Source organism: Arachis stenosperma, chromosome 3 (genome assembly GCF_014773155.1).
Source record: "Arachis stenosperma cultivar V10309 chromosome 3, arast.V10309.gnm1.PFL2, whole genome shotgun sequence".
Lineage (NCBI taxonomy): Eukaryota > Viridiplantae > Streptophyta > Magnoliopsida > Fabales > Fabaceae > Arachis > Arachis stenosperma.
In genome coordinates, this window is record NC_080379.1 from 171,985,763 (window position 1) to 172,009,599 (window position 23,837).

The window sequence follows — 23,837 nt, forward strand, 5'->3', positions numbered from 1 at the left end:
GGAGCGCATATCATCCATGCATGCATAGTGTAATAAATGTCCATTAGTGCCACTTAATTCTTGTGAACAAATTAGTTACCAACCATTTCAATAAAACTCTTAATATTTCATGTACTAAGGTCCAATGATATAAATCTAAACTTTATCGCTAGAGCTATATTATTTTAGTATAGTGATCCATCAAATTCAATACAGCACATCATATCATTGTATCAACAGTTAAACCAAGTTGAGATTATTGTGCAACTAACTTTACACTTTTGAATCTGTGTTTCAAACCTTTTAGCTATTAGTAAGCATAGACTACATGTTGCTTATATAATTTTGAGGGTTCAAACCAACACGGTGAAAACTCAGGTACAGTTAACTTCATATGAAATTGATAGCTAAGAGCCGTTAAATGATTTGAATGATTTGACTAAATTTTTATCTAACGACTCTCAGTTATCAACTTCACGTGAAATTGACTGCACCTGACTTTCTACCCACCCAAAAAGCATAGTATAATGATAACAATTCTTGCTTACACACAAAACTTGTAGTGGCTTGTTAACAATCAATAGCAACACAGGTATCAGCTAAGGTAGCATCGTCAATTTTGTTGACAAATGGATTGATCTTAACCCAAATTAGAGAGAAGACAGAGGCCAGCAAGACTGACCAGAGCACAACAATGGTTGGAGTGCGGTTTTGGCGACCCATGAGACCCTTTAGGAATGGATACAAATGGAAAATCACCCAGAAGGCAAAGAACACCTTCCCAAAGAGTGGTCCCCAAGACTCATAGCCTCCATTGAGTGCATCCGAGAATCCAGCAACAACACCAACCATGTTGATTATGATAAGTGTTGTTGGAGGAATCAAGAGTGTAGTCCACTTCACTATGTAGAGTTCTCCAAACTCTGTGTCCTCAGCAGCCTTTGCTGTCACTGTGAAGTTGGTATCAACACCAGCCAGCATCTTAAGTAGTCCTTGGAACACTGCAAACAGATGTGCTGAAACACCTCCTATCACCCAGAACTGCTCGTTTCGCCACAAATCTTCGATGGTAACACCGCTCCAACGCAGCTCCAGCACACTTGTCACTATAATGGACAGGAAAAGGCCAAGAAACAGAACACTTGCAACATTTGAAAGCTGGGATCAAACCAAATGGATGAGAATTATGCATTTAGTTATGTTTTAGACCAATAATAAGAAATATGAAGTAACTATTACCGTTGGTATGATGAATTTTCCAGTGAGAAGACAAATTGCTGGCAAAGTACAATAAGCAATGAGAGGAAGGGATGTGAATGGATAGACAATGGTGTTGATATATGCCATTCTCTGCAGCCATTTGAGACGGCCACCGGCGCATCCATACCAGAGGGGACAGTGCCTGCTGAGGAAAATTTCAATTGATCCAAGTGCCCAACGAAGGACTTGGTGCAACCTATCAGACAAGTTGATAGGTGCTGACCCTTTGAATGCAGGCCTCAAGGGCATGCAGTATATTGACCTCCATCCTCTGCATTGCATCTTGAACCCTGTTAAGATATCCTCTGTCACTGAGCCATAGATCCATCCAAGCTGAAACACACACAAACATACATTTTAAAATGTGAAGATGGTATGGACTCATTACAAAGATTATTAGCATTTAATCCAAACCTCTTTTCCCCAGTCAGTCTTCTCTTCATATCCACAGCTAATAACATGAATTGCCTCCTTGATCAGCATGGCAGGATCCGCAGATTCAGGAACCCCACCATTCTCCATTAGTGTTGATCCAATGAAAACAGTAGACAAGCCAAAAGTTTTCTCAAGACCTGTTTGTGAAAGCAGCACTGACCTCTCATCCTCATTATAATCTGCAAGAAGAAAAGAACCCAGTAGTGTCACTTAAGAAAGATTCTGCTGCATCTTTCTCTAGTACTTATTGACATAATTCGATGTGCTTACTGTCCATCTCCTTGAGATTACAAAGGGCAGCGCTAATTTCTGCCCTCTTTGCATCTCTACAAATATCAGAGACATCTTTGTTGGACTTTGATGGGCAGCAACAGCATGATGAAGATGGTAAGTTTGGCATGGATGGTGGGCTATAGCCATAAAGCGCTTGCCGGTTGAAAACACATCCAGTCCCCACATACACTGGTCCTTGAATGCCGTCAAGTCCTTTCATATTAACCTGAAATGGATGATTATTAATAGAACATTCATTACATATGACAGTTAGAAACAACAGAAGGTGTTGTCTCCACAATTTTCAATTCTGCAAAAACTTGTTTGGTGAACTGACTACATAAGGAGATGACATACTTTGATTGAATATAGGAGAGAAACTCTGTTTTTTTCTATGAACTTACATCAAAGAAAACTGTATTGCGATTGGCATATCGATCACTACGATCAATACCATCAAATCTTTGGGGGAACTGCACATAACACACGTCTCTACCAACTTCTGGGTCCATGAGAAAACACATTGCTTCCCGAACTGCTTTGCTGTTGTTAACATAGTGATCACAGTCAAGATTGAGAATGAAAGGAGCATTTGTGAGAACTGCAGATACTCTCACCTGCATAAACCAAATAAACATCAAGCACTATAAACTCTTAATGACTTTATATGAAATACTAATACTAATGGAAATTGAAGTATCTATCCATACCAGTGCATTTTCAGCACCAGCCTTCTTGTGGTGTTGATAACCTGGTCTTTTCTCTCTGGAAACATAAACTAGCCTAGGAAGTTCATTTCCTTCAGTGTCATGAGCACCGCTGCGTCCAAGGAAAACCTGGAAGTTTGAGGCAGCCATGAGAGTACAATATTAACATTCAGATTAAATTCATTACAGACAGAAACAATGGATATACCTGAATCATGCCAGGATGATCACGAGAGTTATTTCCCGGCCAAGGCGTTCCATCTTGCATAGTCCACCCTTCTTCGGGCATTTTCTGAGCCTTTGCTACCATAGCATTGACCCGTACTTTATACTCTTCATACTCTCTCTAATAGAATTGAAAGGGAAACATGAAGGTGTTGCTCTAAGATACTCAATTTGGAAAACAAAGAGATGAATGAATATAGTGTTAAGTGGAGTTACTCAATTTGGAATTCCTTACTTTAATTGCTCTACGTTCCTTCACAAAAGAAGGCTGCACTTTGTCTTTGAGGTAGTCAATCTTCTGAGAGAAGTAAAATTCAGGTGCACGTGGTTCAATGGAAAACTTCTTGCAAAATGGCACCCATTTTCTTGCAAAGTCAGCTGTCTCCACCAGCGACTCAAACGTGAGCATGGATGCGCCATCATCTGATACATAACAGGACACTTTATCTACAGGGTAGTCAATGGCAAGGATAGAAAGCACTGTATTAGCTGTGATCAATGGTGGTTCCTTCAGAGGATCCACTGTACTGACAAAGAAATCAACAGCAGCAAGCTGGCAGGGTTCACCCTCTCTTTCAAACCTGAAATCACGGTATATAAGTGATCATCAACATCCAAAGTACAAAGCAGAATGTATTGAAACATTTAAGAACTTTGTGCATTAACCTTGCAGACAGGTTGTCAATAAAAGTTTGCCTATTGACCGGATACCATTTTGGGAACTGATCTAACACCCAGGAAAATGCAAACCAGATCTCACAGATGATAGATGTCAGCCACAGAGGAAAAGCACTTTCAACAGGATTTGTAACCCTATAATGAAAGAAAAGACCCAAGATTATGAGTCGCATGATTATCACAATTCTGTATGGTGCCAGTTTGGATTTTGATATTGGAATCAGTACTGAAAGTGGCGCAGCCACAGCAGCAGCATCTCCCTCTGTTGGCCTGCAAAAGATCATAAATGCATGATGACATATATACAGAATCAAATTAAGCACCACTTCAGGTAAATTATTTTATGTTTCTCATTGAACTCACCGTTTATCTTCCATATGCTGTTGTGGTGGAATTGGGGCCTGATTTTCATCCTTAGGTGCAGCCTTTTTCTTTTTGCTATTTTTATCCTTTCCCTTCCAGCTTTTGAATCTGCTTTTCCAGCTTGACTTGCCAGATTCATCATTTACTTCTACAAGATCAACAAAACCATATTGTGATGATGAAGGACCGTGAATTCTTCATAAGTTGCATAGAAAATGCAGCTAAGTCTATATCATTTACCATTATCCACGGCAGAGACTGAACTAAGATGTCTAGCATGGAGTCCAACATCCTGCAGAATTTTCAGTGGTGTGGTTTGTCAGTGCAAATGTTAACAGCTTTTTCTCTTATAATAGCAATAACTCATTACCTGAGAACTACTGGGCTGAGAATCCATTGCGGAGTGATCTTCAGAAACCATTATAACATCATCATCTTCATCGAGAATGTCATCATCGTTGCGGTTTGTTCTTGCTATAAAAAAATACAAAAGGAAACATATGTAAGGTGGGGAAAAAGGCATGTATTGAACGAGTAAAGTGTGAAAGATTTTCTGAGACCTTGATAAGGAACACCACAGCTCAAGCAAGCCGTATGACCCTCATTGATTTCATGCTGAAAACAATCCTTGCAAATTGGGACAGCGCAGTGATGACAAGCCACAAACACTTCCCCATTATCATTAAGCCCCACTTGTTCCCCACAAATGTTGCATAGAGGAACACCAGACTCGGTCATTTTTCCAGTTCAAGATCAGTATATCTGGCTGGTACTACTGCTCCTATTATAGGTTTTATATGGAAGAGCACAAAGCAATTGGTGTTGGCCATGTTGGGAGGATGGAGCATAGCAAGTAGTGTGTTGTTTTTGGAGGTTGAGGGGTTGGGATCTTGGTTTCAGAAAAAGAGAGATGAGATGAGAGGCAATGTCTGTTATGTTTGATGGAGCAGTTGACAGTTGCACGGCCTACTTCTTTAACTATAAGCCCCGCCAACACAACATTATAAATAATAATATCGTACCTACCTAATACCTGATACTACCTGATAAAGATACTTCACTATTAGCATGCGAAGTTCTATATCAGTGGGTTCATTTGTAGCTATTGAAATGTACGTTCTGATTCTAACTTGTTCCAACGTCATATCCCTCAAATGTTTAATGTCTATCAACTATGACATTATTTCTGCAAATTGTGAATACTAGAAATCAAGGTTGTTTGCAATGCAATGTAGTCGATTTAGGAAAATAACTCAATCTAAAGACCGTGTGTGTGTGTGTGTAAATATATAGCGTGATTGTGGAATAGAATTTAAAGTTTCTAGCACTTAAAAATAAAAATTAAAAGGATATAGCTTTTTACAATAAAATAATAAAATTGGATTGATTTAAAAATATAGATCAAAACTTGATTCAATCCACATAATTTGTTAGAAAAAATCCCAATTAAATTTAAATTTATTACAATTTTGATCGATTTCAATCTGAATTGAATTAGATAAGCGATTTGGATTTATATATTCCAATTAGAAATGATATTTTATACTTTCTACACAGGATCCACATGGATAATTAGTTTGGAAAATCCCTATAGAGAAATTAGGATAGAGTCTAACATAAGTAAAATGATAATATCCAAGTATCAAGGTTCATTTCATTATTCATTTTAGTTTCTTTAGACACCGGAGAATAACTTGGAGCTTGTTCAGTGCTCTGTTTTCACTTTTCACTAACAACCGGTCTAATATGATAATCTCAAATGTAGGAACAAACACGAAAATGCGCACGACGAGAACATCAAACAAAACAAGTTTTACTTCTAAACACAATAACTACAAATTATTAGTCTTGAAGAGAAAATCAGCCTAAAAATCAAATGGATACATGAAAAAGGTTGACAAGTAGCATGAAAAACTGGAAGATAACAAGTACACATGAAACGACTTGGACCGTGTGGACAAGCAAAAAACTTGGTCATAGTGAACCTCAAAGCAGCAATATATGCAGGTATGCCTAGATTAAATCTCTGCTGCTTTTATGTTGTTTCACGCCCAGGAACATGATTCTCTGAGTAATCTGTTATTGAAAGTTCTGATTGCTCTCCAGGATAATTCACAAAAGCCACTTTCATCCACTTTTAGACTAAGTTACGGAATAGACCTTTACTGATTTAGATGTGTCACACACGACAAGGTTGTCTGTATCTGCTGGGACGGTACACAGTGAATTGACCTGCCAAAGGTGGTGTTTACATGAATGCACAATAGACATACTAAGCTGAAGAAAACCAGCATCAAAATAAGTAACCAGCATCAAAATTTTGTATGGAATCTTCGAAGAAAACTCACTTTATGGCCTACATTGATGGTAGAGTGTAGGATATCATTGTTGTCGCCTATTCCAGAATCACGATAACTGGACCAATTCCATACCTTCACCAACTGATCATTTCCTCCGGATATTATGAACTTCCCTCTTTCCCCAAACAATGAAAATTCCCTGAGTTACCCATGAGTTAGGGGGCAACTGGCAAGCGAATATAGTCTTTACTATGACGATAAAGATTTGACTTACAGGCAAGAAACAGCTGCAGTATGGCCACCCAAAGTGTAATCCAAATGCAATCTCCTATTTCCGTTTTGACCTGCATTCACATTACTACTTGAACTGATACCATCCTTTGATATTGATTGAGATCCTTTTCGTGAATTTGAAGAGCTCTTTGACCTATTAGCAGCAATTTCAGACTCAATATTAATCACACTAACAACTCCATCTCCCCTTGCAACAGCACAGATCTTATCTGATTTATCTAGCATGTCAACTTCTGGAACAGCTATTGCATAAACAAAAGCAGGATTGACACACTGGCCAGTGTTGCTACTGTTTGCCTCAAGTGAACCTGCAGCAAGAAGGGGCAGAAAGATTGAGTAGCGTTCTTTCCCTTTTATTTATTTTGTCTTTCATTATATATTACTCATCATTTTTTTGGGTATACATATCCATGATTGAGTAATTTAAAAAGAGAAAAAAGTCACCATATAAAAATATTCAAATCAACCATGAAAATAAAATTGGCAAGAAGATCATTAGAAAGCATTGCATGGAGTTATTATCCCAGTACATGCATTATGCATGTATGCCTAACTACAGAGATGACTTTTTGCTTCTTCAAATTTAAAAAACTACTTGTTTCTGACTTGCATTCTCTAAAGTCAGTAGTCACTAATTCATGTTATACTTCATTAAATTAAAATGTTTTTAAAACAGCCTAACCTTCCATTCATGGTTAAGGCCAAGATTTTGAACGGAGTCAAAAGCAATAGTTACACTTTGAGTTTTCTTATTCTGCAGCATTTCTCAACCAAAAATGAGCAGAAGCATATTAGAACTAGCATCAAGTAAGATAAAAGAAGAACTATGCCCCCAGACATAGATTTCAGTATGAATTTCAGTCAATAAATTGTATATTTCTGAAAATGAACTTGGGTCAAGTATTAGAGATATGACAAGAAAAAGAAAATGGTCCTGGGTATAAGAAAGCCATTCATTCTCTCCACTCTCCACATACCCAAATGAACTCGCTTATTCTCCCTACCTGCGTAATATCATCCACCCTATAGAAAACCTTGCTTGTTAAAATCTTGTTGTTGATAACAAGGCATGAGGAGATTTATGTCATTGCCAAAATCAACAAACACAAAAGTAGGCTCTATAAAATAGTTAAAGTCATTTCAGGCAAAACTTAAATTAATAAGTACAGAGTTAGACATTATAAGGAAAAACATACCAAAATCCACAACTTTGTGTGATCGCCCTTTGGAGAAGTCCCAAATCAATAGCAAAGAATCAAGACCTCCACTAATTACTGCCAAAGAACAAAAGTTGAAGTCAGATTTCCATAAATATGAAGGGGGAGGGAGAAACGATAGATTTATTCATATAAGGGTAAAAGAGAGAACAAAGATAAGTACCTTCATACGATCTCCAAGGAAGAAATTGCACCGTGTTACATATCTACCACATAAAGTCAAGGCGAAACAAACAGTAACAAGATAAACAGATTATAGGGTAAAGTATTGTTTTAATTCCTAACGTTTAGTCTAAGTCCTAATTATGTCCCTAACATTTGAAACCTCCTATTTTTGTCCCATACGTCTTATTTTGTTCTATTTTAGTCCTCTGGTCAAAATTAAAACTTTCTCTTCCAAAAACACCCCTTTCTTCCATTATCATCTTCTTCTAGGCAATGACAACAATCATAATTGTGGTGACCGTGGTGGTAGTTGTAGTGATTTGAGAGTGAAATTTGTTTAAGAATAAGAGAAAGAAGAAGATAATAATAGAGGGGGAAAGGTACTTTTAGAATAAAAACAATTAATTTTGACTACAAGACTAAAATAGGGTGACATAAGACGTTTGAGGCAAAAAAATAGAACGTTTCAAACGTTAGGGACGAAATTAGAACTTAGCCGCAAAGTTAGAGACTATAACAGTACTATAATATAATATACAAGGAACAGACCAAAAGTATAAGTAGCTTAAACACAAAACTCCAGATCTGCATAATTAGCATCCATGTTCCGAAGCACCACTAGGAATCAAGAAGGATACAGATGTATGACCAGCTCGTAGAGTTTTATAGAGGCATGGCTGGCGAATGTCAATAATCTTTCAAAGACAATTTCAATCAATAATGAAAGGGATGAAATTAGAAGCATACAGAATAAAACAAATAATATATCAAATTAGAATGGAAAAAGAAATTAGTTTTAAATCGTAAATGTGATTTCCATGTTCTTAGGAAAGTATAACCTAACTTTTATGTTTTTGTTTAATGAGAGAATAGAGTAAGAAAACTTGGTGAATGTCACCAACAGGAAATCAAAGAAATTTCAGGTGTCCAAACTCCAAAGGTCATGATGATCCCAATCAAAGTACCAAATATGAAAGGATAGCTCATAACAACTGATATATGTGGTATTGCATAGGAGAAATCAGACAGCACATGTTGAATAAATATGAAGCATACCTTCACCTCACCACTATCATCAGCTGCAGCAAGAAATGAGGATTTCAAGTTGCATACAACCTGCAAGACCATGAAAAATTGAACCATAAGGCCACTCCTTAACAAATGAAAGTGCACCTCCAGCTTTTTTTTCTTTTAAAAAAAGGAGAGAGAAAAGAGAAGGGGGGGAGGGGGGGAGGGGGGGAGGGGGGAGAAAAGAAAGAAAGAAAGTGCACCTCCATACAAGGAATCAAGGATAGCAGGATCAGTTTGTATTATAGCAGAATGGAAGAATGTGCAAGCAAATATTAGTTCAGGTATAATGCTGCAATCCAATTTAACGATTCAATAGTTTGTGTAGATCAAGAAACCACAGAACCAAATTAGTGTTCACAACAATGATTAAAATCCATTTCGAAATCTCATGCAAGAAAGCCAAGAGACAAACATGGCATCTCAAACAAACACTACACTTAACATTTCTGAGCTACATGTAGAAGAGAGTATGAAGTAGTGTCTACAAATTATATTAATTTTTCTATTTACCACTTGTCCAACTAAATGACTTGGCATTTATAAAGCTTAGGAGAATTTGACAAATATTTGCAAGAGAAAACACTAGAATAAGAAACTGATGGGAAAATGATGCATGGTAAAATGCTGAAATAGGCGAGGCAAAACCATGAAAATGTTACATTATTCATTCAGCCTTTTACATTAACCTGTGTTATGCAAGCATTTATTTACAGGTTGGAAATCAGATATATAAGACACAGCATTTCGTTTTCACATGCCAAGAGGGCAGCAGAAACACTCAATAAGATCAAGAAAATGCATAGCAATATAACTGAATACAAGTCATACTGTTTACCTTGTTTATCTCCTCTTTGTTATAATTATAATTCTCCAGCGGCTTCCATTCTTTTGTGGCCTTCAGTAAGACAGAACATAATATACAGGAACTCAGTATAGAAAGTGGAACACAGAAGAGTGTATGATTTTGTAAAACTAGAAATCAAGCCTCTTTGTTGCCCATAAATTGCTTACCAGACGCACATCAAAACACTTGATTTCTGTTCCTGAGGAGGCATAAATCATATCTTCATTCCCTGTTTTCAAGCAAATGTACTTTTGTCAGCTAAAAAATATTTTACTTCTTAGGGAATATAGTGTTAGTTAATGGTGTAGGAGTTGTCAAATTTAGGATCACAAACATGTTGACAGGCTGTTCATAAAAGAAGTTATATTGGAAGCCCTCAATGAAGACTATCAAGCCAAGAATACATATGAAACCGCATGATTTATCTTTCAAGCTGCCACTAAGTTCCTGTATCATTAATCTTTGAGTCAAGGTATTAACATGTTATTAGTGTAAAGATGCACCACCAAGCACAACTATGTGCAATCAGTAAAAGATTAGTTAATCACTTTTCAGCTTGAAAGAAAGAGTTTATGACTAGAATCCCTTGTGAAACAGATAATAAAACAAATATTAAGAACAAATGACATTTAAAAGAAGAAAATGGTCTCACCAGTCTTGAAACACAAGGAAGTGACGGGTTCCACGCTAACATCCATAACCAGTCTCGCCACATCTTTGCACCGCATGTCAAACCAGCAAACACGACCATCCTTTTATTTCAATATTTTCAATTAAGAAACAGATAAAAATCAATGCGTTAAATCAGAACAAAACAGTTAAATTTAAAGCAACATGACGAGGAATCAGACATGACATAGCATATATTAAAAGGAAGCGTTATGAACCCTAGTTACGCAGCCACACGTGCAAGTCTTGGTAAGAGAAGGAAAACAGAAAGAACCTCGCCGGAGGTGACGATGACACGTGGCCTGTCACGTGAGGCAATACAGGAGGTAGTGCAGTCCTTGTGCCCTTTCAGCCGCCGAGGCTTACTATGCTTATCTGCCACCGCCGTTGCAGCTGCCTCCGATGACTCCGCCTCCGCCATCGATGGCGGTGCTTATTATGCTGAAGCTGTTAGCTGTATTGGGATAAAAATAACACCAAAGCAATTACATTTAAACTTTCATTATTCACAATATAACAAAACAATTTCCAATTATATTTTATATACTAACAATTCACAATTATAAAGTCACCCAAAAAAAATTCACAATTATAAAATTTCGATATTCTCTAGAGTAAAGAGTGATTTTCCTCATTTTCAATAGTTAGCACCTAATGGACCCACGATCTGATGGGTCCACGACCCGCACGAATAATAAAGTGTCTTGGGCATGAGGTAACTTTTACAGCGGAGATTTAAATAGTTTCTTTTTTTTAACTTTTAACCGTGAGTTCAATAGAGATACTTTAAGTAAAAAATACGATAAATTATATTTTGTCTTTTAACGTAGTATGAGATATTTTTGTTTTGTCTCCTATAGTATAAAAACAGAAAAAAGAATAGAGAATGGCACACAGGTGTATCTTGGTTTGGTTACCTAATACAATGTAGTCTATATCCAGTCTCCATTACAACAATGATAGAATTTCACTATCTTTTAACAAAATTACATTTACTAATTCTCTCTAGAATCTATCCAATTCTATATAGGACAAATCTAAATTTTAACCCAACCTGAACTTGACTAGGACTCACCCTAACTTTCAACAGCAAAATATTAACTCAACTTGAAAGAGAATCCTCTCAAAATCATGACACAAAACAAAAATACTAACAAAAGATTTCTGAGATAACTTAGTCTTTTTCTCCAAGTCTAGCTCACTACCTTTTTTTACTTATTGACTTTTTCTTACAAACCTCACCATGTTTTTCTTTCACAATAAACCTCAGACATATTAAACTGAAAAAAAAAAGAATTACAAAATAAAAATCATGAAGGAGAAGAACATAAACAGCTCAGAGAACTATGAGGACCCAAATTTTGTGCTTTTCTCTTCTTAATCCAATCCTTGGCCGTTCACTCATATTATAGAGGAGTGAAGCTTTCAGGACTTGAAACCTTGCTTCAGCATATGTTAATTTTTCTTCTCCCAATACCCAGATGCAGCAGCGGCATTCACAGAGGAGAGAGAGAGAGAGTAGAAGCAGTGACATGCAACTTTATCTTCAGTCTTCTCTTTCAACTTTTTTTTTATGCATATTGAATCTGACCCGTGCGTTCTTTCTTTGGCCTCAAATTTGTTTCTTGACCGTAGATTTCAAATAGAACACCATTGACTTCACCTTCTTCATAGTTTTCAAAACGGTGTTTATATAGAGTTAATTTCTTCATGATTTTTTGATGAAGCACAAATGAAGAAATTACCTTTTTATGATTCTCTTTTTTAAAAAAATCTTTCCTCTTGTTATAACCATTTTTCTTTTTCTTCTTGCTTGATTTTAGAAATAAGCTTTTTGTTCTATCTTTTGTCATAGCTTCAGACCTTTTCCATTCTTTCTTTTTATTATAGAGACATGTGATATTAAAGAAAGAGAAGAGAGAATTTTTTGGTTCGGTGGATGTAAGAAAGTTCAAATGAAATTGAAATTGAGTTAGCTAGTTAGTAACTACGGTGAATGAATGAATTTAAGTGTGGACCACCATTTAAACTTAGGTTATGGATATAGGCTTGTTTATGTTCTTGGGCTTATTTTCTTTCTTTGATCCCTGAAGCATATTTTTATTTTTGATGGAATTTTTTTGTGATGGCTTTTGTTCAAGGTGAACCAATATTTGGGTTTTATGAGTTTGTTTGTGTGAGTGGACTAGATGCTATATAGCTTTAAGAATCTTGGGCCAATTACTTCTTTTTCTTCACTTGGCTTAAAGACTTATTTTTGTTTTGGATAAAAGAATTTTAGATGGTAGCAATTATATGTATCTTTGGGCCATAATTGTGTGTGCGTATGGGTTTGAGCATTTGATTTTTGGGTCAATTTTAATTTAATTTAATTTCTGCACACTAAATAAAACTCAATTGGTTAAACTATATGCCTTCGGGTTCAAACCTTAGTGAGTACACCAAATGTTGAATATGAATCCTTAAGTGTTGTGTGGGTGAGTGTGTAGTGTGAGTGTGTTGTGATACTTAGGATTGGAAGTTGTCAAATTCACTTGACCAAAAAATAAAATAAAATAACAAATTACACAATCACTTAGATAATAGTCCAATAATGTTTAGTCATCCTTTTAATCACAGTTTAATTCTCTAAACTCACTAATTTTTTACAATTATAATTTTTATTATTATATTTTTCTTAAATATTTTGTATAGAAAAAAATAAAATAAATTAAACTTTTATAATTTATTTTTTTTATATTTAGTTTATTATTAAACAAAATAAAAGAACATTAATGATTGTATCTTTATTATTTATATTTTATTTTTAATGTGTTATTTTATCCTATTTTTATAATGAAATGCAGCTTAAAACACATTGGCTCTTGGGACTTAGTTCTCTTAGTATTTTATAATATTTATTATGAATAAAAGTGAATTAATCTACGTTAGTGTATATTAATCCACTAATTCTTATAGTAATAAGACAATTTGTTTTCTCTTTTGACATTATTAGAATTTAGAAACAGAATAAGTTTGTCTGGTGGTTAACAAATCCGGTAAGATAACATGAAAATGAACAACGAAAATATAATTTATTTGACAGTTGAGGAATGATTCTTGCAGTGGTTTGAGTCGAACAAAAAAAGAAACCACGATGAAAAGTTGACAAGATGAATTACACATGCATGTGTTGAACATGTTATTATTTGGTGTCCTTCAACTCAACATGTGATGAAAATTGTACAACATTGCCACTAAACCGTATCTAATATTGATGAGGGTGGTTTCAGTTAGAGCGTGTATCGCAGGTTATAGCAACATGTTGTGTTGTTTGTGGGGGAGGGACTTGTTCCTTGTTTCCACCTTCTTCTACTAAATTTGTCACACCATTCTGATTATCCTTGCTCTTACCCCACAGAAGAATATACAATCCCACCATTACCAGCATGGATCCCAACACACTAACAATAAATTGAACATCCAAAATGATCAATATCAATGTGACAGAGAGAATAAGATTGTTCTGTTTAGTACCTTCCAAGATGGAGCTGCTCATGCAAGACTGGGATATCAATCATGGCTGACATTATCTGAACAAGAGGGCTAAATGCTGCAGTAAACACAGGACCCCTCTTTTTAACACACCATGACATCCCCACATAGCACAACCCTGACCCAACCATGCCCTGAAAATCATACTTTCATCACAAAACTCCCACCAAAACATTCTGTGATTTAGTTTACATATTCTTCACTTAACAATCATAGAGCATAATCCAGAATACTAAACAACTATGGTGGAGAAATTTATTACTTACAGAATAGAGAACAGTGAGTATTTGTATCCTGCCATTGGGGATCCACATGGACAAGTCTCTGCCAGTGGACAAAGCAAGGATGGCTGATTGAATGGCTCCAAACAAAGTCATGATGGCTGTGCTAGAATACCGGCATGGATAAAGCTTCCCTATAGTTGATTGCAAGATAAACCATGAAGACCAAAACAGTGTTCCCAGAATCAAAGCTATTACACCAATGGTCCATTTCTCAATGATTCTAGTAGGTGGAGAAGAACGTGGCTTCATTACAGATCTCATGCCTGTTGATGCTGCTGCAGACTCATAGTGAGAAACATCAAACAAGGGCTTTCCTTTATAAAGTGTCAACAACAATGCCCCTCCTACACACACCAGTGTACCAAGAATCTTGGCCTTCCCACTGTTACATTTGATGTTCAGAGTCTCTAATCTACATTACAATCAACAGAAAAGAAACAAGAAAAGTTGATTGATGATGCAGTTGTTACAATAAATAAAGAGCTATAAGAATATATAATTCATAGATTCATACCCAAATGGCAATGCCATAATGAATGTGATCACAGGTACCATATTGACAAAGGCACAAGCAAAGGTAGCAGAGGTGTATTGGATCCCAAGAAGGAAGAAGTACTGTGTGACTGATGCCCTACAAGACATTATTTGTTACTTCTTTTGGCTGCACTCATGTATTGACCATAGCACACAATTTTCAAAGGGAAAAAAAAAAACTGATTAGAAGCTGAATCACTAAGAAAGACTGCAATTTTTTTCTTACTAACCCAACAATGGCACTGAAGAAAAGGTAACACAAAATTCTAAATGTGAGCCTTGGTCTTCCGTTTCTGCAAGAAAAATATAACAAGTTACTACAAGTCCTATAATTTCCATGATGGTTCACTTTCAGCTTAGCATTATTGAGACAAAAGAAAAAGGAAGTTAGTTTTCTCAAAGTGGAAGAACTTCAAAGTGATTAATCATTGCAGCATGGGGCTATATACTATAAGCATGTTAAAAATGCCAAAATAATTCTATAAATGGAAAGTTAACAAAATCTAGCAATTGAGGGAACCTACCTTTCCCAAAAGTAGCTGATAGGGACTAGGAAAATGGTTGAAATTGACAAACGGTATGTGATAAACACCAAATGGTCCATCCCTTCCTCAAGAACTTTCTTTAGAAGAATGTTCACTATGGTGGAAGAAAAATCAATTGCTATCATTACCATAAAAGGTTTCCATTCCTCAGAAGTCTTCATTTTCTTTCACCAATGCAAAATAATAATTAGTTCAGGGCTTCTCCTTTTCTCTCCTCTCTTTCACAGAAAAGAAGAAGGAAGAAAAAGGGTTCCTATATGGTAGCAAGCTTGCAATGCAACTATAAGCATAACCTGTAGGTTTATATATATGTTTCAGAATAATAAGAGATAAGAAAGCAAGATCATATTGCAGATATCAAATCAAACACCTTTAAGAAACTATCTTGGACAGTAATTAAATAAATATTTAGTGTGTGCGTGTGGAAGATGCTCCTCCACATGTTTTCTTTTGACTCCTAACTGTTCCTGTTCCACAGATGGAGATTATTCTGGAATCAATTTCAGGGAATGGTAAAAATGAATTCCAGGTTGATTCAAAAGTATAAATCATCATGAGTCATGACACTGATATTATTGGCCTAACAAATTTTAGTCCATTGGTTTTCATGTGTACATTTCATCTCAGCTAGGCATAGAGTACAGTTCATGTTTATTCATTCATATAAATTGTCCACATTCTTTTATCCTTTTCTTTTCTGCATCTGATTGAGCCTTTTTTTGAGTGTTCACAGGCATCTCTATCTTGTAGTAGAAACTGTGTGTGTTAGAAAAAGGTGCTTGGCATCTAATGCTTTTCTTTAATTTTCTGTTTTACCTTTTAATACAGTATTGAGAAGCAGCCCCCACATCAAAAAATTTGGAAAGCTGGAATAAAATGTCAGTCATTTCATAATCTTTGGTAAGATAAAGCAGAAAAACTAGGAGAATATCAGTGATTTTAAGGGATGGTGATTCGGATTCAAATAATGCCGTGTTTCTGTTGTTAATCACGGGTTACTTTTAATAATTTGATTTTGAATGTGATTAGAAAGCTATGCAGATAATAATAATACGGTCAAAACTTGATTCTAAATTTCTAATTCATGCCAGATAAATGCTTTGAACTCTTCAGTGCTAAAGGATAGATTTATTAGAATTTCTATAGCCACATGTAGTTTGAAACTGAAAGCAAGAATAATATTATCGATATATCAACCCTCTTAAGTCTAGAGCTTTTTTATTCGGTTGAAAAAGAAGTAGGATGTACACAAATAATGACTTCTCATGATCATAGAAAATCAAGAAATACTGATATTAAAATGAAGAAATATAATATATAATCACAAAGAAAAAAGATGTTCCTTTAGTAAAATGTCCTCACAGGTGTTGTTGTTTTCATGATAATATTATTAGTCTCTCTCAGTAGTGTTCTACGCAGCCACCCCACTTGTTCTTTTACTCTTTCTCCTTCTTTCACTTTGGTTAGTGAATCGAGGTGATCAAGATGGTTTTTCGGTTCTTTTCTTCCCCTTCCATTTTTAGATTTTTTTTTTGAAATAAAAAGCTCAACACAACAAGGTAGAACATGTCTCAACAGAAAAGTATTAAACACATAAAATAAACTAATTCTTAATCATCTTTGACAAAAGCTATGAACAACCCAAAAGATCAAATATCACTTCGCTCTTTATAACTCTTAATCGACCTGTTAAATACTCCTGCAACACATTCTTGATTCCTGAAATTCTGTCATTCTTTTTCAACCAAAATGCTCTAAATGATAACAATGAAATCAAACTCACCAATATTCTATTAATTTGACTGCACGATTAACCCTTGAACTATGTAAATTTACTGTCATTCAGCTCTATATCCACCAGTTTGATAATGCTGTTAACACACTAGCGCCTTTTCTTTCTTCCAACTACACAACCTCATTGAAGACACACATGTAGCAAAGAGGAGCCTGACATATTTCCGATAAAAAAATTTAACTCTTCCCACACAACAAGCTTCTCTTTCCTTGTATGCGCACCATATACCAAACAAACAGCACAAATAAAAATGATTGTTTGTTAATTCTCCTTCTATACGCAACCATTTTTCCCTTTTATAATAATTACTCAACCTCTCCATTTTTAGTATTTCGTTGCAACACTTATTTTCATCTTCTTCTACTAAAAATATTGCTTCCTTAACATGTTCTTTTAATTATAACATGCAATTTTTTTTGTTTTAAATTAAATATTAATAAATATTTTACTTTTGAATGTACAAATGCCTTGACTTATACCTAATTTTTACTTAAATAATGACAAAAATATTTTAATGGGTTTTTTTTTCAAATTATTGCTCACCTAATGATTAAAGATATATATTAGATTAGAAAAGAATATCTGATATATTAAAATATATTATTTCTCATGAAGTGCTCTTTCTAGACTCAGATCAGCAAATCTCAAACTCAAATAAAATCCTTAAGTCCCTCTTATCATATCTGTATGTATCTATCATAATCATAACCATCTCTTATTACAGTAGTGATGGGGCAGTAGTGTTCCTAATAAGAGATCCACCCTGCAACCTTTTTCTGCAATTGAAATTATTTGTGGAGTGTAACTGTGTAAGGTCCATCACACACACAAAAGCACATACATGATACACCTAATGATTCTTTGTGAATATTAAGGGAGTAGGGTAACAAGGTCCATATGAGTATGACCATTTATTTTTCAACAGCACACTCTCTTGTATTATTTATTTAATTTTTTTCTTAAGCATAAGTGACAAGATAGATGCAACTTGGATTCTTAGCACTGATTAGATTTAAAAAAAAAAAAGAAAAAAAAAAGGAAAGAAGTGTTGTCCATTAACATTAGCCACATACTGTGGCATTACCATTACTACTCTTCTTGTAGATTTGTGATGGCCCCTCTCCTACAAAATGCTCCCCACTTCAATTCATCATAGCCTTTTACTATTCTCTCAATTTTTCTACCGGATCTTGTCATATCTCACCAAATTGCCAATCTAAAAAAGTATGCCACTTTTTTCTGTAAAAGATTATTCAGGATTTTTTATTATTATTTTTAACTTACATAATTTTCAAACAAGTTTTATCCTATGATTAGCTAAATTAAATTATTACCCAAGATATTTTGTCCAAAACTAGGATTCTTTTTCACTGGAATTATAAGAAATTAATCATGGCATCGCACATCTCCTATGTAGTTAATGACACTCCTTTACTTTGGATGAGATCAAATCATCAAATGTTTTAGAATAAGCTCCACTAGGTAGACAAAAGAAAATCTGAACATAAACAACAGATCGATTTTTTGGTCCATCAAAGATAAAAAAAATCGTCCCAATCAAGTAACAAAATCTTTTTACTTTACATTTTCATATTTTTAACTATCCGTTATTACTGTCTCTCTTGAAAACCCTATCAGCATTATTGTTACCCAACTAGCTTTCCACTGAATTTACAACAAAAACAACATCTCTTTTGTATGTAAAATAAACCTCCATCCTTGTAAAATAAAATATAATAATGGATTTGCAACAAGAACAATCATCCTTTTTGTATGTAAAATAAAATATAATAATAAATTTGCAACAAGAACAACGATCATTTTGTATGTAAAATGAACATTCAACCCTTTTGTATGTAAAATAAAATATAATAATTGATTTACAATAAGAACAATCATCTTTGCTTTTTGTATGTAAAATGAACATCCGCATGCAAATAAAATATCCAGTAAATACCTTGTCGAAAATTTATACCTCCACAATATTGTCATCGGAGTGAGTATAATGACCACTGGTGTACAAAGATGGGGATGTAGAACCTTCTTCACTATTAGTAAAAACTAAATCAACTTGCACCATATTAGAACTATCATGAAATTAGAAGTTACAAGAATTACAAGTGATGAAACTAGAAGCTAGAAGAATCACAAGTCAAACTTTATCTCCTAGTCAAAATTGGAGGCTACAAATCAAGTTGAAAGAATCATGAAGCATCTATATATATAACAAGTTGCACTCATCACCTCTATGCTAGAAGAATCATGAATGACATTGGAAGCTTCAAGTTGATGAGTAAACTTGAAAAATTTTTAAGATGTTTATAGTAGTTGTGCTAGAAATTACAAGATGCCAACTAATAAAGATGTAGAAGTTACTTATTTAAATAGTCAAAGTCAAAAGTAAAGTTAGATAAGTATGTGTATTCGGAAGCTAGTAGAATCATAAATTATTAGTATGAAGCATTGCCTATATAAAGGCACATATGCCTTATATATTTTGTGTGTTCCAAACAATAAAAAATATGTTATGAGAATTGAAAGGTACTCCTTATTTTTTTATTCTGAGTGTTAGTGAGTTTGAGAGATAAAAAAAATATGATAACGTTATTTATGTGTGTGAGTGATCCTAGGGCCAATATAGCATGGGTATTATACTTATATTTGGTATCAGGTTAATCCAGCACCTGGTATTTGAGAGTTTGTGATGTGTGAGAGAGTTCTCACATAGTTATTTGTTCATAAAGTCAGTATGGCAAACACTTTCAATATTGTATGGTCCAATCCCAAGTTAGATGAAAAACTCGATTATAGTTATTAGGAGATTTTGATGTCTATCCATTTAAAAGCATAAAATATGTGAAATTTTATTGAACTGGATTCGCAAGAAGGAGTAGATGCTGCTTAACAGAGAAGAGATCAATTGGCGCTATCTCAAATTCATCAAGGAGTAGATTATATGGTGTTTGACAAAATAGCAAATGCCAAAAGTACAAAAGAAGCATGGAACACATTAAAGCTGTCATATAAAGGCATAGATAAAGCTCAAAAAGTAAAGCTACAGTCTTTGAAAAGAGAATATAAATGGTACGAGATATCTAGCTCATAAACTGTTGAGCAATATTTTACTCATGATACAGATCTTGTCAATAAGATGAGAGTCTATGGAGAAGATATGCCAAATAGTAAAGTGGTGGAGAAATTTCTTTGCACCATGCCAATGAAGTATGACCATGTGGTGACTACAATACTAGAGTCCCACGATATGGATACCATGACAATTATAAAATTGCAAGGAACCATGAAAAGCCACATCAGTAGAATACTGGAGAAATCAGAAAAATCAACCGAGAAAGTCCTGAAAAGTTGAGTGAATTTAAACAATATTGCAGAATCAAGCCATACACAAGAAGGACGAGGTCGTAGTTTCAATTTTCGAAACAGAGTTAAAGAAAGTTTCAGAGGAAAAGGTCGTAAAAATTACAACCAAGGAAATTATAGTAACTTTACACCACCTAATCAAAGAAGAGGTGGAACGAATTTCAGACATGTTAACTGAGGAAGAGGTCGAGGCAATTTTTATCAAGAAAGAACCAATTTCAATTATTTTCATTGTGGAAAGTATGGACACAAAGCAGCAGATTGCTGATTTAAAATGGTAAAAAATAATCAAGCACACGTTACAGAAAATCAGCATCAAAATACTGATGATAATTCGGGTACTCAAACTTTATTTTTTACAAGTAATTCATGTGCTGAAGATGAAAATATATAGTACTTGGATAATACTTGTAGTAGTCATATGTTTGATATAAAGGAGTTATTTTCTTCATTAGATAATTCAATTAAACTATTATTGAAGTTTGGTAATAGTACAAAGATTCATATGGAAGGAAAGGGACACATACCGATTAGACTGAAGGATAGTTCTCTAAGTTATATTTTGATATTTTCTATACTCTTGAATTTGATTACAATTTACTGATTATAGGACAATTATATGAGAAGGGATATAAGATGATAACTTATCATGGATATTGCACTGTGTTTAAAAATAATGGAAGGTTTATAGATAAAGCAAAGATGACTTCAAACAGAATATTTTCATTAAAAATTCAACATGTTAGTTCCTCTTGCATGAGTTATGTGATACTTGATGATAATTGATTGTGGCATATGCGGTTTGGACATTTTCATTTTTCTGGCCTAAACTACCTATCAAGAAAAGAACTTGTTTCTAGTCTACCTCATGTTCATATTCCCAATTGTATTTGTGAGACTTGTAAACTAGAAAAGAAGCACATAGATCTATTCCCTACAGGAAAATCATGGAGAGTTAGAAGATTACTTGAAATTGTGCATTCAGATCTCTATTCTGTAGAAATTCCAAGCAACGGTGGTAACAGGTAAGTACTTTATCACTTTTATTGATGATCTTAGTAGATATACATAGGTATACTTTCTGAAGCAGAAATCAGAAGCATGTGATGTCTTTAAGATATTCAAGGCATTTGTCAAAAAACAAAATGGCTGTAAAATCAAAATCCTCAAAACAGATAGAGGAACAGAATATCTTGCATGTTTAGTATACTTTAAGCAACACAGAATTCAACACCAACTAATAACTAGATATACTCCTCAACAAAATAGAGTTGTTGAAAGAAAGAATAGAACCATCATGGATATGCTCAAATGCATGCTCAAATGCATGCTCAAGTCAAAACAAATGCCTAAAGAATTTTGGGCAGAAGCAGTAGCAATAGCAGTTCATATTTTAAACAGGTGTCCAGCAAAAAGTGTTCGTGATAAAACTCCAGAGAAAGCTTGGAGTGGAAGCGGCCTTCCATTCATCATTTCAGAATCTTTGGGTGTATCGCTTATGTCCACGTACAAAATCAATTAAGGAAAAAGTCAGATGATAAAGGCGAGAAGTGTATATTTATCGGCTATAACATAGACTCAAAAGCATACAAGCTGTATAATCCAGAATCAAATAAGATAATCGTCAGCAGAGACGTGATGTTTGATGAGAAAGACATTTGGGATTGGGACACAAAGACAAAAAAAACAGCTGATTGTAATTTTAAATACATGTGATGATGAAAAAGAAAGACAAACAGACACAACAGACACAACTGAACAACCAGAATCATCTAGAAGACCTCAAAGAGAGTGGAGACTACCTGCTAGATTAGCAGATTATGAAGTAGGCAATGACAACGATCCATCTGATGAAGAAATCATAAATTTTACTCTATTTTTAAATTGTGAGCCGTTGAACTTTGAAGAAGCCTCTAAAGACAATAAGTGAAAGAAAGCAATGGATGAGGAGATTCATGCTATTGAGAAGATGACACATGGAAGCTGACAGATTTACCAGCAAATAAGAAGCCGATTGGAGTAAAGTAGGTTTACAAGACTAAGTACAAATTCAATGGTGAAGTTGATCGTTTCAAGGCAAGATTAGTTGCAAAGGGATACAAATAAAAATCAAGTATCGGTTACTTTGAAGTATTTGATTCTGTTGCTAGGTTAGATAATATTCATATGATTATTTCACTCTCGTCCCAAAATAAGTGGAAGATACATCAGATGGATGTTAAGTCAGCATATCTAAATAGTTCTTTAGAAGAAGAAGTATATGTTGAGCAACCCGCAGGATATGAAATTTCTGGAGAAGAAGATACAGTTTACAAGTTGAAGAAAGCTTTGTACAGGTTAAAATAAGCACCAAGAGCGTGGTACAAGAAAATTGATTCTTATTTCACTCAGAATGGTTTCAAAAGATGTCCATTTGAGCATACGCTTTAAATCAAGTTCGTTGAACCTAGAAATATCTTGATCGTGTGTCTTTATGTTGATGATTTAATCTTTACTGGCAACAATTTGAAGATAATTACAAAATTCAGGAAGGCTATGATAAAGCACTTTAAAATGATGAATATGGGCTTGATGTCTTACTTTCTTGGCATTGAAGTAGTTCAAAAGGATGATGGAATTTTTATTTCTCAAAAAAATATGCAAATGATACTTTGAAAAAATTTCAAATGGAGCACTCAAAACTAGTTCATACTCCGTTCGTAGAGAAGTTCAAGTTGTTGAGAGAAGATAAAGGAAGAGTAGTAAATCCTACATATTACAAAAGTTTGATTGGAAGTCTGAGGTACTTAACTACAACCAGACCAAATATTGTGTTTGGAGTTGGTTTGCTTAGCAGATTTATGGAGGATCCTTATACCAACCATTTGCAAACTGCAAAACAGATTTTTCGATATATCAAAGGTACTTTAAATGATGGTATTTATTATGAAAATACTAATGAAGTGAATCTTATCGATTACACTGATAGTGTTTGGGCTGGAGATAAAACAAGAAAAAGTACTTCGAGATTTGCATTTCATCTTGGTTCTGGTGTAATTTTATAGTCATCAAAGAAACAACAAGTAGTAGCACTCTCTACAGCAGAAGCAAAATATATAGCAGCGGCAAATTGTGCAACGAAGCAGTTTGGTTAAGAAGAATTCTTGAATAATTGAATGAGAAACAAAGTACTTCAATAACAATATTTTGTGATAACAAGTCAGCTATTGCACTTCACAAAAATCCAGTATTCCATGAAAGATTGATGCATAATGATATTCGAGTTCATAAAATCAGAGAGTTGGTAA

At 34.6% G+C, this 23,837-nt stretch overlaps 2 protein-coding genes across 3 annotated transcripts; both read right to left on the minus strand.

Annotated features, from left to right (window-relative positions):
- Positions 1 to 207: 207 nt before the first annotated feature.
- Positions 208 to 11,025, minus strand: LOC130967327 (cellulose synthase A catalytic subunit 8 [UDP-forming]-like). Its single transcript, XM_057892139.1, has 25 exons — positions 10,755 to 11,025; positions 10,464 to 10,563; positions 9,979 to 10,040; positions 9,803 to 9,862; positions 8,953 to 9,012; positions 8,535 to 8,591; positions 7,895 to 7,937; positions 7,711 to 7,788; positions 6,495 to 6,822; positions 6,269 to 6,419; positions 6,072 to 6,152; positions 4,954 to 5,092; positions 4,481 to 4,669; positions 4,291 to 4,394; positions 4,161 to 4,212; positions 3,921 to 4,068; positions 3,546 to 3,827; positions 3,115 to 3,460; positions 2,863 to 3,000; positions 2,658 to 2,783; positions 2,352 to 2,564; positions 1,945 to 2,173; positions 1,654 to 1,853; positions 1,219 to 1,572; positions 208 to 1,137 (listed from the first exon to the last, which is right to left on the minus strand). Exons 1-25 carry the CDS (start codon positions 10,899 to 10,901, stop codon positions 550 to 552), a joined length of 4,275 nt encoding a protein of 1,424 aa, XP_057748122.1. The 5' UTR covers positions 10,902 to 11,025; the 3' UTR covers positions 208 to 549.
- LOC130970210 (WAT1-related protein At3g30340-like) lies at positions 10,846 to 15,684 on the minus strand. 2 transcript variants are annotated; one of them, XM_057896219.1, is made up of 6 exons: positions 15,357 to 15,684; positions 15,063 to 15,125; positions 14,813 to 14,929; positions 14,281 to 14,710; positions 13,997 to 14,148; positions 10,846 to 10,934 (listed from the first exon to the last, which is right to left on the minus strand). In XM_057896219.1, the coding sequence occupies exons 1-6, from the start codon at positions 15,536 to 15,538 to the stop codon at positions 10,931 to 10,933; spliced, it is 948 nt and encodes a 315-aa protein (XP_057752202.1). In that variant the 5' UTR covers positions 15,539 to 15,684; the 3' UTR covers positions 10,846 to 10,930. The 2 variants fall into 2 exon arrangements, with proteins under 2 accessions (XP_057752202.1, XP_057752200.1); XM_057896217.1 differs by lacking the exon at positions 10,846 to 10,934 and adding an exon at positions 13,549 to 13,923.
- Between the last annotated feature and the right edge of the window lie 8,153 nt (positions 15,685 to 23,837).

Excerpts from the sequence above, each read along its gene's own strand:
- LOC130970210 (XM_057896217.1), bottom strand. The coding sequence starts at position 15,538 with ATGAAGACTTCTGAGGAATGGAAACCTTTTATGGTAATGATAGCAATT. Across the intron at positions 14,149-14,280 it reads TACTCACTGTTCTCTATTCT|GGCATGGTTGGGTCAGGGTT; the intron begins GTAAGTAATAAA and ends TATGATTTTCAG. Across the intron at positions 13,924-13,996 it reads GAGCAGCTCCATCTTGGAAG|TGTGTTGGGATCCATGCTGG; the intron begins GTACTAAACAGA and ends ATTTATTGTTAG.
- LOC130967327 (XM_057892139.1), bottom strand. The coding sequence starts at position 10,901 with ATGGCGGAGGCGGAGTCATCGGAGGCAGCTGCAACGGCGGTGGCAGAT. Across the intron at positions 8,592-8,952 it reads ATGATAGTGGTGAGGTGAAG|ATTATTGACATTCGCCAGCC; the intron begins GTATGCTTCATA and ends TGTCTTTGAAAG. Across the intron at positions 3,461-3,545 it reads ATTGACAACCTGTCTGCAAG|GTTTGAAAGAGAGGGTGAAC; the intron begins GTTAATGCACAA and ends CCGTGATTTCAG.